We start from the raw sequence: 16,168 nt of genomic DNA on the forward strand, positions 1-16,168 counted from the left end.
CAAATACACACAAATACACATACACACACACACATAAACACACACACACACACACACACACAGCGGGGGCCAGGGCAAGCGGGGGGAGCGCTGTCTGAAATTGACACGGTGCAAAGCCAAGGTTATACAGACACACACCGCCGCGATGAACAGGAAGGTTGGCGCTGTGTAGACGGCTAGCACAGTGTACAGTAAGTCCTTTAAAAGAGAGGGGGGGGGAAGAAGGGGAGAGAAGGGGGAAGAAGGGGGGAGAAGGAGTGGAGACACTTTTAAGAGGCCAGACAACATTTAATAAGCCAGAGATACACGGCTGTGAAGCTCGGCGGACATTTAACATTACCGGTCAGTTATCATTGGTTCTGAAAACTCCTGCTTATGTTTTTTTCCCCCCAATGAGTCAATGAAAATGACGGGTCAGCAGAGGCGATGAACTAAAACTACCTACGACTACCTCGACTACCCATAACTACATGGTGACCCCGCTACAACTGCACCTACGCCTACAGGATTAGCGATTATCTCCATGGCGACCAATTTTCAACATGTTGAAAGATTTGCGGCGACCATACTGAGGCCGCGACTAGTTCCCAGAATGCGGGAACTCCTCGCGTCCATGAAGGAGACTCACCAGAGACCACCAGCGAACATGTGGCGACCATGTGGCCAGCGCAGAGTCTCCTGCACTCGCCCAAAAAGTTGCCTAAGTGGGACAGGCCATTAAACGATACCCTCTGATAGAACTTTATTTATCCCAGCAGGGAAATTGGTCTATAACACAACACATGAAACATGAAATTAAAGTGACCACTGGAAAGTCCAGGAATGGGGATGTGCAAAGATTTTGTGGGCGGGGGGGGGGGGGGGGGGGGGGGAGGGGTCAGTCCACTACACGACAGATGGGGGAGGAGTTGTACAGTTTGATAGCCACAGGGAAGAAGGATCTCGTGTGGCGTTCTGTACTGCTAGCTTTATTGTCACAGTATCAGGTGTGTGGATGGACACATTGAGAATGCCTCATTGCATCGCTGTGAAGCAAGGCCACCACCATTCCCCACTCACCACCCACTCACCCACACGCTGGTCTCCACTCAGTGTAATGATTTAAAGACATCACATCATGCAGCTGAACTTGATCTGTAGAAACAAAGAACTACAGATGCTGGTTTAAATCAAAGGTAGACACAAAACACAAAGAGGCTGAAGCAGGGTCTCGACCCGGAACGTCACCTATCCATGTTGTCCACAGATGCTGCCTGACCCACTGAGTTAATCCAGCACTCTGTGAAACGTCACCTATCCATGTTGTCCACAGATGCTGCCTGACCCGCTGAGTTACTCCAGCACTCTGTGAAACGTCACCTATCCATGTTCTCCACAGATGCTGCCTGACCCGCTGAGTTACTCCAGCACTCTGTGAAACATCACCTATCCATGTTCTCCACAGATGCTGCCTGACCCCCTGAGTTACTCCAGCATTTTGTGTCTATCATCATAATGAACCAGCATCGTATCGGGACAAAACTCTTTTGGAAATAGGCAACGTTTCGGGCTGAAACCCTTCCGGGTTTCGGCCCGAAACGTTGCCTATTTCCTTCACTCCATAGATGCTGCCTGACCAGCTGAGTTACTCCAGCACTCTGTGAAACGTCACCTATCCATGTTCTCCACAGATGCTGCCTGACCCGCTGAGTTACTCCAGCACTCTGTGTCCTTTTGAGTTGAACAATCAATTGGTCTAATGCTGGTTTCTGAGAACTGTTGTTTGCAAATTTAACACTGGCGTACAGACGATCAAACAAATGTTGCTTCATATATGAATCCATTGTTTCTATGCACAGTAGCATGAACTATTCGGGCTTACAGTTCAAATCTCTCCTCATGATTTTATTAGCAGAATATTTGTTAATATTTTCTGGATTAAGTCTCACACAAACATTTTTGAATTGGATTGAGCGAGTTGCTTTTATTTGCCGTTACAGACCCGCCCACGCCCATCGCGCCCCCTGAGCTGCTGGCAGTGGGAGCAACGTACCTGTGGATCAAACCCAACGCCAACTCCATCATCGGCGATGGCCCCATCATCCTCAAGGAGGTGGAGTACCGCACCACGTCCGGCAACTGGGCCGAGACCCACATCGTGGACTCGCAGACCTACAAACTCTGGCACCTCGACCCCGACGTGGAATACGAGATCAGGGTGCTCCTCACCAGACCCGGAGATGGGGGGACGGGACCACCGGGACCCCCGCTGACCACCCGCACCAAGTGCGCAGGTAAACCCCCCGGCTGTAACCCAGCCTCCATCTTGCAACAGAGACAAGGTTCACGTCAACACCTCTAACACGTCTCAAATAAGCACGAATGAACGGGCAAATTGGTTTTATCAATGGCCGTATTACCCCAGCGGTTGGTCACCTATGAGAGTGATTTTTGATTTTCAACTAGTAAAATATGATTTTCGTGAAACAGTCAGGTCAGGTGAATTTAAGCTGTATAGATGTAGGAAGGAACTGCAGATGCCGGTTTAAACCGAAAATAGACACAAAATGCTGGAGTAACTCAGCTGGACAGGCAGCATCTCTGGAGAGAATGAATGGGTGACCTCGGGTCGAGACCCTTCTTCAGTCTTCATTCCTTCTCTCCAGAGATGCTGCCTGTCCTGCTGAGTTACTCCAGCACTTTGTGTCTACCTAATGGGCCTGTCCCACTTACGCGACTTTTTCGGCGACTGCTGGCACCCGTCATAGGTCATTGCAGGTCGCCAAAAATGTTCAACATGTTGAAAATCCAGCGGCGACCAGAACAAGGTACGACTCTTTGGGCGACTACTCACGACCATACAGGCGTCCTCCCGCGACGTGTTGCCAAGGTGTCGCCTGTATGGTCGTGAGTCGTCTCCTCAGTCGCCCAAAGAGTGGTAGCGTCTTTCTGGTCGTCGCTAGATTTTCAACATGTTGGAAATTTTCGCCGACCTGTGACGGGTGCCGGCAGTCGCCGAAAAAGTTGCGTAAGTGGGATAGGCCCTTACAGGAATAGTCAAACGTGAGCGGTCTTTTGGAGTTTCAACGATTGTGGGTGAATTGATCTCAGCCGCTGTTGGCTCAGCGCAAGAACGGATATGTCGTTGAGTTGTTGTCTACGCACATTGTGACATTTAGTAGGAGTCAGCAAGTTGGTCAGGTATTTGTGAATAACTGGTGCAATGGTGAACATTTCCCATCGCCCACGTACAGTTGCTAAATACTTGATGCCATTCTCAAGGAGTTTGGAATTGTTTTTGCGGTGGATATTTTCTCGTTCCTTGGTTTTCAATGTGAGGGAGGTGGGGCTGCGGTATTTAGTTTTGTTTGGTTTAGAGATACAGCGCGGAAACAGGCCCTTCGGCCCATCGGGTCCGCACATTAACACTATCCCACACACACTCGGGACAATTTACACGTACACAAAGCCAATTAACCTACATACATGTATGTCTTTGGAGTGTGGGAGGAAACCGAAGTTCGCAGAGAAAACCCACGCAGGTCACGGGGAGAACGTACAAACGCCGTACAGACGGCACCCGTGGTCGGGATCGAACCCGGGTCTCTGGCGCTGCATTCGCTCGAAGGCAGTGACTACCGCTGCACCACTGTACCGCCCTATATGTGCTTTAATATTTATGTACACCAGGAATGTTTTATGAAGGGTAGGTTTCTTATTTATCCTTGTGATTTTCCCCTCTGGTTTTATGTGAATCTCTGAGGATTGTGTGGCTAGCTGAAGCTGGGTATCATATAAGCTGTTGTGCTGAATAAAAATAGTATTCAATTAATCGTAAATGCTGAACCATCATCAATCTTCTGCACTGATGTACTTCAGCCGTTGCCAAGCTTGGGTCACGGATAAACAGGGCCCAGATTGTCAACATCAAAGCTTCACGTCTACAAAACACAATCAGTGTGATGATGTCTTAAACATGACTATTTGCCTTTGAAAATCTGTGTGAAAGAAAGCAAATGTACGGTAGGAAAATGTATGTCTTTTTATTGCAAAGAGATGTTAAAGGCCTGTCTGGTGGGTGCCAGCAAGTCACCGAAAAAATCGCGTAAGTGGGACAGGCCCTTTACTGTCTCAATAACCCAATTAATTCCAGCTCAAGTATATTGTATTGTATTGTATTGTATTCAAATTTATTGACATTGTCTCAATTAGAGACAACGAAATGAATTTCCCTTTACAGGCAGTATCATAAAAATAAATAAATAATAAATGATAAAACATATTAAAAATAAAATAGAATTTAAAAAACAAGCACAAACACAGAAAGTCCACGACACAACATAACACAATGGCACCAAGGTGAGGAAGGCACCATAGTCCAGCCAGCCTCCCCTCCGATCTTTCCAGATGTTCACCCGTGGTCGGGGCCTTCCAAGCACCCGCAGTCGCCACCCCGAGCGGCCCGATGTTCAGACCCTCTCGCCGGGCTGATGGAACGCCGACGCCGAACCCCGACGGTGAAAATCCTCCTCAGCGGCCCGGACCTCCCGATCAGCCGCCTCCCACCGGAGTCCGCAGCTCCCAAGTCCGCCGGCCGAGCCGGGCAGAGTCGCAGGACCCCACGATGTTTGTCAGCGCCGCCCGCGTTGGGAGCTCCGCGAACCACAGCTCCATGATGTCGGTGCCGCAGGTCCAGCACTCCGGGCTCCAGACGGCGATCCCCGGTAAGGCATCGCCAGCCCCGCGATGTATCAGCGCTGTCCCGCCGCTGCTGGAGCTCTGGTCGATCCCGGCAGGAAAGGCCGCGCCAATCCAGTAGGTAGGCCGCTGGTCGCGAATAATAGTCGCGTCCCCTCCAGGAAGCGACTGAAGGACGGTATCCCCCGCACCGTGCCCTCTTCCCCCACATTAAAAACATTAAAAAAAACATAAAAAACACACTTCAACATAACAAAAAAAAACGAAAAAAACAAAAAGATACCGGGCTGAAGGCGGAGGCAGCTGGCACCAGCGCCACCGGAAGTACAACACCTAAAGCAAGGATGAACATTGCAGGAATAAGCCCATTCGCCAGGAATAATATTCTTTAAATATTAACCAGCTCTGTAAAGGTAATAGAATCATTCACTCCACAACTCGCGGGGCAGTGCAGTGACACAGCGGTAGAGTTGCTGCCTCACAACGCTAGAGGCTCGGGTACATTCCTGACTACGGGTGCTGTCTGTACGGAGTTTGTACGTTTTCCCTATGACTGTGTGGGTTTTCTCTGGGTGCTCCGGTTTCCTCCCACATTCCAAATACGTGCAGGTCTGTAGTTTAATTGGCTTCTGTAAATTGTAAATTGTCCCTAGTGTGTGTTGGATATTGCTAGTGTATTGGTGATCACTGGTCAGTGCAGACTCGATGGGCTGAAGGGCCTGTTTCCGCGCTGTATCTCTAAAGTCTTGAGACTTTGCCCATCTCTCTGTTTCCACAGTGCTGCCTGACCCCATGCACTCCTCCATCAGTAGAACCAAGGAACTGCAGATGCTGGTTAGTACACAAAAAGACACAAAGTGCTGGAGTAACTGAGCTGCAGCAGTTTGTTTCCTGCTCCAGATTCCAGCATGAAGAGGCTTTAGGATAGGCTGGTGGATATACAGGGAATGGGGAGACAAGGATCATGTGCAGGCAGAAGAGATGAGTTTACATTGGCACTGTATGTCATGTTGTCACTTGCCGGGGGGAGCACCAAGGCAAATTCCTTGTATGTGAATACTTGGCCAATAAACTTATTCATTCATTCATCATGTTCAGCATAGACATTGTGGGCTGAATGGCCAGTTCCTGTGCTGTGCTGTTCTATGTTATCCCTTGTTCTTTGAAACTGAACTGATGCGCAAAATCAATTATTTTTTCTAATTTAGTATTGCAGGAGAGATTACATTTCTCAATGTTTGCTCCCTGACTTGTTTCTGCGCAGAGAACATATGTGGTTTATTGGAAGCTATGATAGAACAGTTGCTGTGTGATCCACTAAATTCCCCATTGGAAACGAAGGCTGCAATCTTCCTTTCTTCCTGACGAACGCGTAAAGTTGTGGCCAGCTTATATACAATGTGTGGATGCCGGATCAGCAGCCTGCATCACTAGATAAGCAAAGGTGTTCATGTTCCTTATCCGGTTCCCCACGAGCCGTAACCTATCAGCATGTTCCAGCCTCCTGTTGGTGCAAACACTCTGCAATAATTTGGCTGGAAATAACAGATTGCATCAGTTATTATGTTTGGACTGGCCAGACCAGCTCCTGTACGCAGCATTATTTACCAGACTGGAAGCTGCCGGAGTTACTCCAGCTCTCCCTGTAAGCACTTTGATCATCAGCCGATGATTAGGGCCAAGATAGACATGACAGATGGCACAATGGGCTAAGTGTTCGGCTGGCAACCGGAAGGTAGCTGGTTCGAATCCCGCTTGGAGTGCATACTGTCGTTGTGTCCTTGGGCAAGACACTTCACCCACCTTTGCCTGTGTGTGTGAATGTAATTATGTGAAGCACTTTGGGGTCAATGCAAGTTGACTAAAAATGTGCTATATAAATAAAGAAAATAGAAAATAAAATAAATGACCGCTGGTCTGAGACTAATCTTTGACCCAGCCTCCACTCACTACCATGCCTCGAGAGCACTTCAATCGGTTTCTTAACCAGACGAAGAAATGAATGTACTAAAGAGGATCCTTTAAACCAATTTGGGTCATTAAGGCTGGTGGTTGGTTTCCAAGGTGAATAAAAGTCTTCTAATCCAATCCCCAAAAGAAAGAATATAAATGTTTAGGAAGGAACTGCAGTTGCTGGTGTATACTGAAGATAAATACAAAGTGCTGGAGTAACTCAGCGGGTCAGGTAGCATCTCTGGAGGAAAGGAACAGGTGACGTTTCAGGTCAAGACCCTTCTCCAGATTGAGAGTCTGGGGAAAGGGAGATGAGAGAGATAGACGGCACATAGAACAAACGAATGACAGATAAACACAAAGTTTAGTTTATTGTCACGTGTATCGAGGTCGAGTGAAAAGCTTTATATTGTGTGCTAACCAGACAGGGAAAGACGATACATCAGACAAATGTCCCACTCTTTCCTATCAAGCTTGGTGCTAAGACAGGAACATTACTCATCCACTACTCACTACCTACCTGTGTCATGTTCTCCAAATGAATCGCACTTAACGCATAATTCAATACAATTCAATTCAATTCAATTTATTGTCATTTGGACCCCTTGAGGTCCAAACGAAATGACGTTTCTGCAGCCATACATTACAAACAAATAGACCCAAGACACAACACAGTTTACACAAACATCCATCACATCGTTGTGATGGAAGGCAAAAAAAACTTATCTCTCCACTGCACTCTCCCCCCCGATGTCAGAGTCAGAGTCAAAGCCCCCGGCTGGCGATGGCGATTGTCCCGCGGCCATTAAAGCCACGCCGGGTGATGCAAGGTCGCGCACCAGGTCTTGGTGTTAGAGCCCCCGGCGTGCGCTCGCAATGTCCCGCGGCCATTCCAAGCCGCGCGGGGCGGTGGTGTAAGGCCCCGCTCCAGGTGCTCTTCAACCCCGCAATTCGGGCGGGAGAAGTCGCCGTTGCGGAAGCCCCGAAAAGCGGTCTCCCAGCAGGGACCCGCGGGCCGCCGTCCGCCAAACCCGCAGTTGCAGCCTCCGAAACTCCGGGGGTCGGGTGGCAGCAGTGTCCACCACAGCTCCACCCGCTCCGGACTCGGCCAGCCCCGTGACGGTGAGTAGTCGGCAGCTCCGCAGCTGGAACCCCACGTCGTTCCTGTTGGAGGCCGCTCCACGTTGCAGCCCCAACGACAACGGAGACCCGACAAAGAAAAGGTCGGGTCTCCCGTGCAGGGGAAAGATTTTAAAGTTACCCCCTCCCCCCCACCCCGCCCCCACCCCCCCACACACATACCCCAACAAAAAAAATAACAAAAACTACATAAAAACAAGACAAAAAATAATAAAACACAGACGGACTGCAGAGGCCGCTGCTGACGAGAGTCGCGCCGCCCACCTTTAATGTCCCAAAATAGACTTACCAACAATCAGTTTTAAAAACAAAATTGTCACACAACACATAAAAAATGAAGACACAAGAAACTGCAGGTGCTGGTTTACAAAAATCTTACATGTGGTTTACAAAAAAGACACAGAGTGTTGGAGTAACTCAGCGGGTCAGGCAGCATCTGGATGAGAGGGGATCTTATTGAAACATGTAAGATTATTAAGGGTTTGGACACGCTAGAGGCAGGAAACATGTTCCCGATGTTGGGGGAGTCCAGAACCAGCGGCCACAGTTTAAGAATAAGGGGTAAGCCATTTAGAACGGAGACGAGGAAACACTTTTTCTCACAGAGAGTTGTGAGTCTGTGGAATTCTCTGCCTCAGAGGGCGGTGGAGGCTGGTTCTCTGGAGACGTTCAAGAGAGAGCTAGATAGGGGTCTTAAAGATAGCGGAGTCAGGGAATATGGGGAGAATGCAGGAACGGGGTACTGATTGGGGATGATCAGCCATGATCACATTGAATGGCGGTGCTGGCTCGAAGGGCCAAATGGCCTACTCCTGCACCTATTGCCTATCTCTGGAGAACATGGATAGGTGACGTTTCACAGACCGCTGGAGTAACTCAGCGGGTCAGGCAGCATCTCCGGAGAACATGGATAGGTGACGTTTCACAGAGTGCTGGAGTAACTCAGCGGGTCAGGCAGCATCTCCGGAGAACATGGATAGGTGACGTTTCACAGAGTGCTGGAGTAACTCAGCGGGACAGGCAGCATCTCTGGAGAACATGGATAGGTGACATTTCGGGTCAGGTCATAAAAATTAATAGCCACAGTCTGTCATGCGTTATCTGTGAAATATTTAATGGAATCCCATACATAATTTCTTCAGTTATTCAATTCCAAATTATTTCCTTCAGATATCCTGATTTGTGAGCTGGATTTTCATTGACACGCTGAATCCTAACAGAATTCCCATTAGCTGAGATATATGGCACAAACTGTGCTGCAACTTTAATTTATGCCCAGAGCAAGGTTGGACAGTTTAAATAAGTGTGTCTAGTTATTGACTTCAGAGATGTACAGCTGGGAAATGTGATGGAGATTGGTGGACTTCATTCCACTGTCATTTACTGAAATCTGTCAGGGCAGATATATTTTCTGCAGCATTTTTATTTATTTTTTAATTTTTGAATTGCAAAATATATGCAGAAATTACACTTGAAGAAATTGTTGTGGAGGAGTTAATGTCCAGTTTACCACTTACCGCTCATCAGTAAAGCCTTTCCCAACCACTTGTAACTTAATTTGTGGCTTATGAGGTAATAACTCTGAAGATAAATGATGGCTCTCAATATTACCTTTTGTCTATTTGGGCAAAATATATTGTCATGAATTATTCATAAAGCCCTATGCAATGATGTTATTTATTATGGAGACATTTTGTGGACTATGCTGTTGTACTGGTAAAAGGCTAATTACCTTTCACCGTCTGAATATCGTGCGTGGGTTTGAAGTTTTTGAATTTTAAGAATATGTTTTGTGAGGCACATTTGAGTGGTCTCAGTTCATCACTAAACAATTAACAATCAGACACGTGCTTTAATTGCAGTGAAATCTATCTCTGGTGATCAAGTCGGATGTTTTATCCAGTATTCGCCATAATCTGGGTGGCCCAGCGGTAGAGTTGCTGCCTCACAGCGCCAGCCACTTGGTCCGATCCTGACTACGGGCGCTGTCTGCACTGTGATTGTGTGTTCTCCCCGTGATCAATGCCTCTGCTTCCTTAAAGCACACCAACGCCTCCACTTCATTAGAAGACGAAGGACGTTTGGCATGCCCCTTACAACTCTCACCAACTTCTACAGATGCACCACAGAAAGCATTTTATCAGGAGGCATCACAGCGCAGTTTGGGAACAGCTCCATCCCAGACCGCAAGGAATTGCAGTGAATTGTGGACGCTGCCCAGACCATCACACAAACCAACCTCCCTTCTAACCCAAAACCTTGCCTACTTCCTTCTCTCCATAGATGCTGCCTCACCCGCTGAGTTTCTCCAGCATTTTTGTCTACCTCCCTTCTATTGACTCCATTTATACCTCACGCTGCCTCGGCAAGGCCAGCAGCATAATCAAGGACAAGTCTCACCCTGGTCACTCCCTCTTCTCCCCTCTCCCATCAGGCAAAAGGTACAGAAATGTGAAAACGCACACCTCCAGATTCAGGGGCAGTTTCTTCCCAGCTGTTATCAGGCAACTGAATCATCCTACCACAACCAGAGAGCAGTGCTGACATCATTGGTGACCCTCAGACTATCCTTGATCGGACGCTGCTGGCTTTGCCTTGACAGTGGTCTGGAGTCATTTTAAGCTGCTTGACCCGTGAGTTTATTTCTGTTTGGATTTGGGTATAGGGTTGGGTGAATGACAAAGATCGGTGATCAATTCTGCGGGTGTAGTCAGACTGAGGGGTGACTCTGCTCACATTGTGGTGTTGGAGGTGAGGACCAGTGGAAGTTGGTGTCATGGTGGCAGTCTCCCCGTGTCAAGGGAAGGGGGGGTGTGTTCAAGGATGTTCTTTAATCCAATGTTAGTCATAGAGTCAGGTCTAAGACGCTGTTGCCAGAGATACACTTCAGTCATCTCTCGTTCCAACCGGCTGTCCGCCCAATCTGGGATTGTTCTGCTGTGTAGCTGAGCAAAGAACTGCCAAATAATATCAATTCTCCATGCACGCACTCTTTGCTTGTAATGTCCATTTGATACTGATTCACAACCCTTTTCTTTTTGGAAGTTAATTACTTATATACTCAAAATACAAAGCATTTAATTAGCACGCAGCTAGAATGTGGAAAGATGCCATTATATCCATGGGGATTAACCACATTGGATCATCGAGTGATTCACATTTTCTTGCATTGACGTCTCTCTCATTGATGTTTGGCAGAGGATCAGGTTTGTCAACAGAGACACCTCATTTAATTTTGACTTGAAAAGCATTCGTGTTGATTCACAAGAAATCAGTCACCTGAATCCATTACTTTTGCTCGCTTGCTGCACAAATGTTGTTTTCACAATCCCAGCCACAACGCTTCATTGCCTCATTATTGTTCCATTTGCATGTTTAAACTGTTTGACAGCAACTTCCTTTTAATTGAATGGAACTAAAGCTTTGTGGATGATAATGCTGGCAAGCTGAAATAATGGGAGCGAACTACAGAGGCAACTGAATCTACCGGTTGTTTCCTCAAGGATATTGTTAGCAGAGGCTTGTTTCCGTGAGATATCACTAACAAGTATGCCACACTGTTACAAGTACAGGCTGTGAGTCATTCCTGTTTTGTTGCCTTCAACCTACAGGAATATTATCTGCCTGCTACTTGACTATGTAAACACATTGCAGCCGACCTTTCAAAATAGAATCTTACCTGTGAAAAGTAATGTCAGTAAAATCTAAAAATAGGCTTCACAGATCATGGCTGATGAAAAAAACCATATTTATAAATCTCTATGCATTCTCCCGAGACAAATAATACTTGGCCCAATTGCACGCGTTAAGAATGGATTTAAAGAAAATGATTTGAAATTGCATTGGAATTGAGAATTAGTGATCTTTTACATCTTGCAATTTATTCAAAGCAGCTTATGTATTTAGTTGAATGTAAGAAATGAGAACTGAGGCATATGAAGCCCAATAACATGAGATATATCTCCAAGATTACAAGGATAGATTGTGGCAAAGTAACAGAGGCAGCATGAGATTGAACACAAGCCAATGGCCCCAGTGTAACTGGCAGGGTTAGTGAATTGCTGGCACGGATCATTGCATGAGATTATCAAGTAGAAACATCATAATCCCAAGCAGTTATGACATGATTTGAGCAAGTCTACATATAGGGTAGAGTCACAGTCTTGCAGCGTGGAAACAAGCCCATGCCAACCAGTTCAGTGTAGTTTATTGTCACGTGTACCGAGGTTGCGTGCTAACCAGTCAGCGGAAAGAGAATGCATGATTACAATCGAGCCGTCCACAGTGTACAGATACATGATGAGGGAATAATGTTTAGTGCAAGGTTTAACCAGTAAAATCCCATCAAAGATCAAGGTGCCCCAACAAAGCTAGTCCCACTTGCCCGCATTTGGCCCATTTAAAAGACCTTTGGACAGGTACATGGAAAGGGAAGGCTTAGAGGGATGTGGCAGGTGGAACTAGTGTAGATGGGGCATCTCGGTCGGACGTCCAGCATGGTCAAGTTGGGCTGAAGGGCCTCCATACTGTTTGACTCTAACATTCACCTTCGTATGACCTTCTCCAAAGAGACAACACTGGCAGGTTCCACTCCTTGACCCTTTCCACCATCGTCCCATTGATATAAACGGGATTGTTGGTCCCTATCCAACCCCTTCCAAAGTCCACAATCATACCAACCATACGACATCTTTATTACATGTTATTGACTCAATTTACTGGCTATAATCAGGAATGAGGGACTGTTGTGATGAAGGGAAAATGTAAGAATATTCACCCTGGAACTGAGAAAGGTTTACTGATATTCAAGAGACAAGACAAGAGACAAGAGATATTTATTGTCACATGTACCAATTAGTACAGTGAAATGTGTGGTCACCATACAGCCATACGAATAAAAAAGAGCACAGAACACGATAGTCTTTAACACAGATATCCCCACACAGCGGAATCAAAGTTTCCCACTGTGAGGGAAGGCACCAAAGTTCAGTCCTCCTCCTCTGTTGTCCTCTGTTGTTCACCCGTGGTTGGGGGGCTTCCGAGCCCTCCGTTCTCGCCGCTACGGGCGGCCCAATGTTCAGGCCCACTCGCCGGGATGATGGAACTCCGACGGCGGAACGGGAGAACATCCTCCGCGGCTTGAACCTCCGAATCGGTCACTTCTCACCGGAGACTGCAGCTCCCGAAGTCCACAGGCCGAGCTGGGCGGAGATTCATACTGGCGGCCCTCGGGCAAAAGGTCCCAGGACTCCGCAGCGCCCGCGCTGGAAGCTCTGCGAACCACAGCTCCGCCATGTTGAAGCGGCAGGCCCAACACTCCAGAGTTTCAAACAGCGATCCAGGTAAGGCATCGCCCGCTCCGCGGTGAATCCAGCGCTGCGCCGCCGCTGTAGTTCTGGTCCGGTCTCCGGTCTCCGGCACAAAAGGCCGCGCCAATCCAGCTGGTAGGCCATGAGATGGGGGTGGGGTGAGGACTGCGACTCGGCGAATAGTCGCATCCTCGCCAGGAAGTGTCTGGGAAACGGTTTCCCCCTTACCCTACCCCCCTCCCCCACATAGAAATACTAAGAAAAGTCTTCCCCCCAAAACTACAAATATATATAGAAAAACATGCAGACTGCAGGCAGAGGCTGCCATCATGTGGCGCCCCCTAGTGGCCTCAATGGTATAAGAAGGCAATTGAGACCCAGAGGGCAAAGGTTTAAGGTGAGAGGGGCAAAATTAAAGATGAACCTGGCAGGAAATGTCTTTCCACACAGAGGGTGGTGGACACTTCTCAAACTGAGGAGCATCCTGGACAATACAGCAAGGAGGACACGTGTCAGAGGTTGTGGGGAGAAGGCAGGAGAATGGGGTTAGGAGGGAGAGATAGATCAGCCATGATCAAATGGCGGAATAGACATGATGGGCCGAATGGCCCAATTCTACTCGTATCCCTTATGACCTAATGACCTTTTTAAACAGAGTACCAAATATCAGTTCATAAGTTGTAGCAGCAGAATGAGACCATTCGGCCCATTGAGTCAACTCATGCTTGGCACGGACAAGTTGGGCTGAAGGGCCTGTTTCCATGCTGTGTGACTCTATGACTAATCAATGATCCGCCCGTTATGTAGCAGCGCTAGAAATAATTGTGGACTTTGCCACGTTGCAACGGCAATTCTATTTGTCTATTGCGATCAAAGACTGGAGAGAGTGCAGTAGTTCAGAAATGATTAACCATATAAATAACCATATAACAATTACAGCACGGAAACAGGCCATCTCGGCCCTACAAGTCCCTGCCGAACAACTTTTTTCCCTTAGTCCCACTTGCCTGCACTCATACCATAACCCTCCATTCCCTTCTCATCCATATGCCTATCCAATTTATTTTTAAACGATACCAACGAACCTGCTGCCACCACTTCCACTGGAAGCTCATTCCACACAGCCACCACTCTCTGAGTAAAGAAGTTCCCCCTCATGTTACCCCTAAACTTCTGTCCCTTGATTCTGAAGTCATGTCCTCTTACAAGGCAAGGACTCCTTTCTGACAGAACTCTGCAGTGTACGGTCTTTGTTCCCGCCGGGCCGACTGTGCCAGGACTAACATTGCAATTGGAATAGGATAATGTCACTTGAAGATGAGAGAATTTGCAGAAGTGGAGAAATAATGTATCTTTCAGCCAGTGAGAGGCTGCAATGATGTGGCCCCAAATGTCAGCCGCTTGGCGGGTCTTGCTTTGCTGGTGATTATATGCGGTACATCTGAAACAGGACGAGTGATAAAGACACATCAATGTTTCTGATTATGGGATGGCTGAATACCTCCACAGTTGTGCCAGCAGATGTATAGTTTAGTTTAGAGATACAGCACGGAAACAGGCCCCTTCTGCCCACTGAGTCGGCACCGACCAGCGATCGCCGCACATTAACACTATCCCACACACGCCAGGAACAATTTACATTGATACCAAGAAGATTAACCTACAGACCCGCATGTCTTTGGCGCCTGGGAGGAAACCTGAGCACCCGGAGAAAACCCACGTAGTCACGGGGAGAACGTACAAAGTTTGCTTATTCCCACTGAAGCGTTTCTTAATCACCCCTTCCTTTCCACTGTTCTTGTTAATCGTGCTAATCCTTCACGCACCTGTCCATATGGCATCTAAATGTTGTTATTATACTCAACTACCTCCTCTGGCAGCTCATTCCATATCCCCACCATCCTCTGTGTGAAAGTGTTGCCACTTAGGTCTGAGTTCAATCTTTCCCCTCTCACCTTAAACCTACACACTCCAGTTCTACAAATTGCCCTCCCAAGGGGACAAGACTTTGTATGTTCACCCTATCTATTCCTCTCAAGAGCTATCGTATCGTAAACGTGATGAATCGGGCGTTCTGGTCTCTTGACTAGTTCCTGATGCCTGGTCCCGTTGCATTTGGATACTTTGCGAGTGTGCGCCCCCTCCCATTCCGAATCCGACCTTTCTGTCCTGGGCCTCCTCCATGGCCAGAGTGAGATATTGGAGGAGCAACACCTCATATATCGCTTGGGTAGTTTACTTGAACATTGACCTCCAATTTCAGGTAGTCCTTGCTTTCTCCCTCTTTCCCCTCCCCTTCCCAGCTCTCCCACAGCCCACGGTCTCCGCCTCTTCCTTTCTTCTTCCCGCCCCCACCCCCCCCCCACATCAGTCTGAAGCAAAGACCCTATAGCGAGCAAGTTAGCCCACTCGACGTAAAAGACATAGTACGGTCATGGGCAGATTCATGGGTAATTTTCGGCCCCATTTCCGTAACCGGCTTCAGTCTCCGCACCAAAGATCCCGTAGCGGAGCAAAGATACTAGTGCAGAGACGGAAGCCGGTTACGGAAACATCCTCGTAAAAATAAAAGTTATTTGGTAAAAATCTTCTCATTTTCAGAATTTTAATTTATTAACACAAACTGTTCCCCCGCAACGTTGATTACACCAGGGGCGGAAAACCCGGGGGGGGGGGGCCAGAGGGGACACGTCCCCCCCATGTTTTGAGAGGTGGGGGACATCCCCCCACAAGTTTTTGTGATCCCGATTTTAAAATCTCCGCTTTTAGCACTGGATTGAGCCTCCGAAGCCTCGCGCGCGTGTGTGAGTGTGCGCTCGCACCCGTGGCCGCCAAAAAATTGTGTCCCCCGTCCCCTCCATGTTTTGATAGCGAGTTCCGCTCTTGGATTACACTGCGAGTCGGGTCGGGTCGGGTCGGGTCGGTAATGGATGACAAAAAGGCCCACGTTCCGTTCCGTTGCGTACTACACGTCAGCCCATTGCATTTAGCAGGAGTGATCTATCTTGCTCCGCTATAGGATCTTTGGTCTGAAGAAAGGTCTCGACCCGAAATGTCACCTATTCCTTCGCTCCATAGATGCTGCCTCA

The 16,168-nt window shown here is 47.9% G+C and overlaps 1 protein-coding gene across 3 annotated transcripts in view; it reads left to right on the top strand.

Moving 5' to 3' along the window:
- Window positions 1-16,168, top strand: part of ptprt (protein tyrosine phosphatase receptor type T) — a 588,177-nt gene that overhangs the window by 283,720 nt on the left and 288,289 nt on the right. For all 3 annotated transcript variants that reach the window (XM_033041307.1, XM_033041304.1, XM_033041305.1), the window contains exon 7: window positions 1,980-2,273. In XM_033041307.1, the coding sequence (XP_032897198.1) occupies window positions 1,980-2,273 (294 nt within the window). The remainder of the gene's footprint in view (window positions 1-1,979; window positions 2,274-16,168) is intronic.

This window comes from Amblyraja radiata, chromosome 23 (assembly GCF_010909765.2).
Source record: "Amblyraja radiata isolate CabotCenter1 chromosome 23, sAmbRad1.1.pri, whole genome shotgun sequence".
NCBI lineage: Eukaryota > Metazoa > Chordata > Chondrichthyes > Rajiformes > Rajidae > Amblyraja > Amblyraja radiata.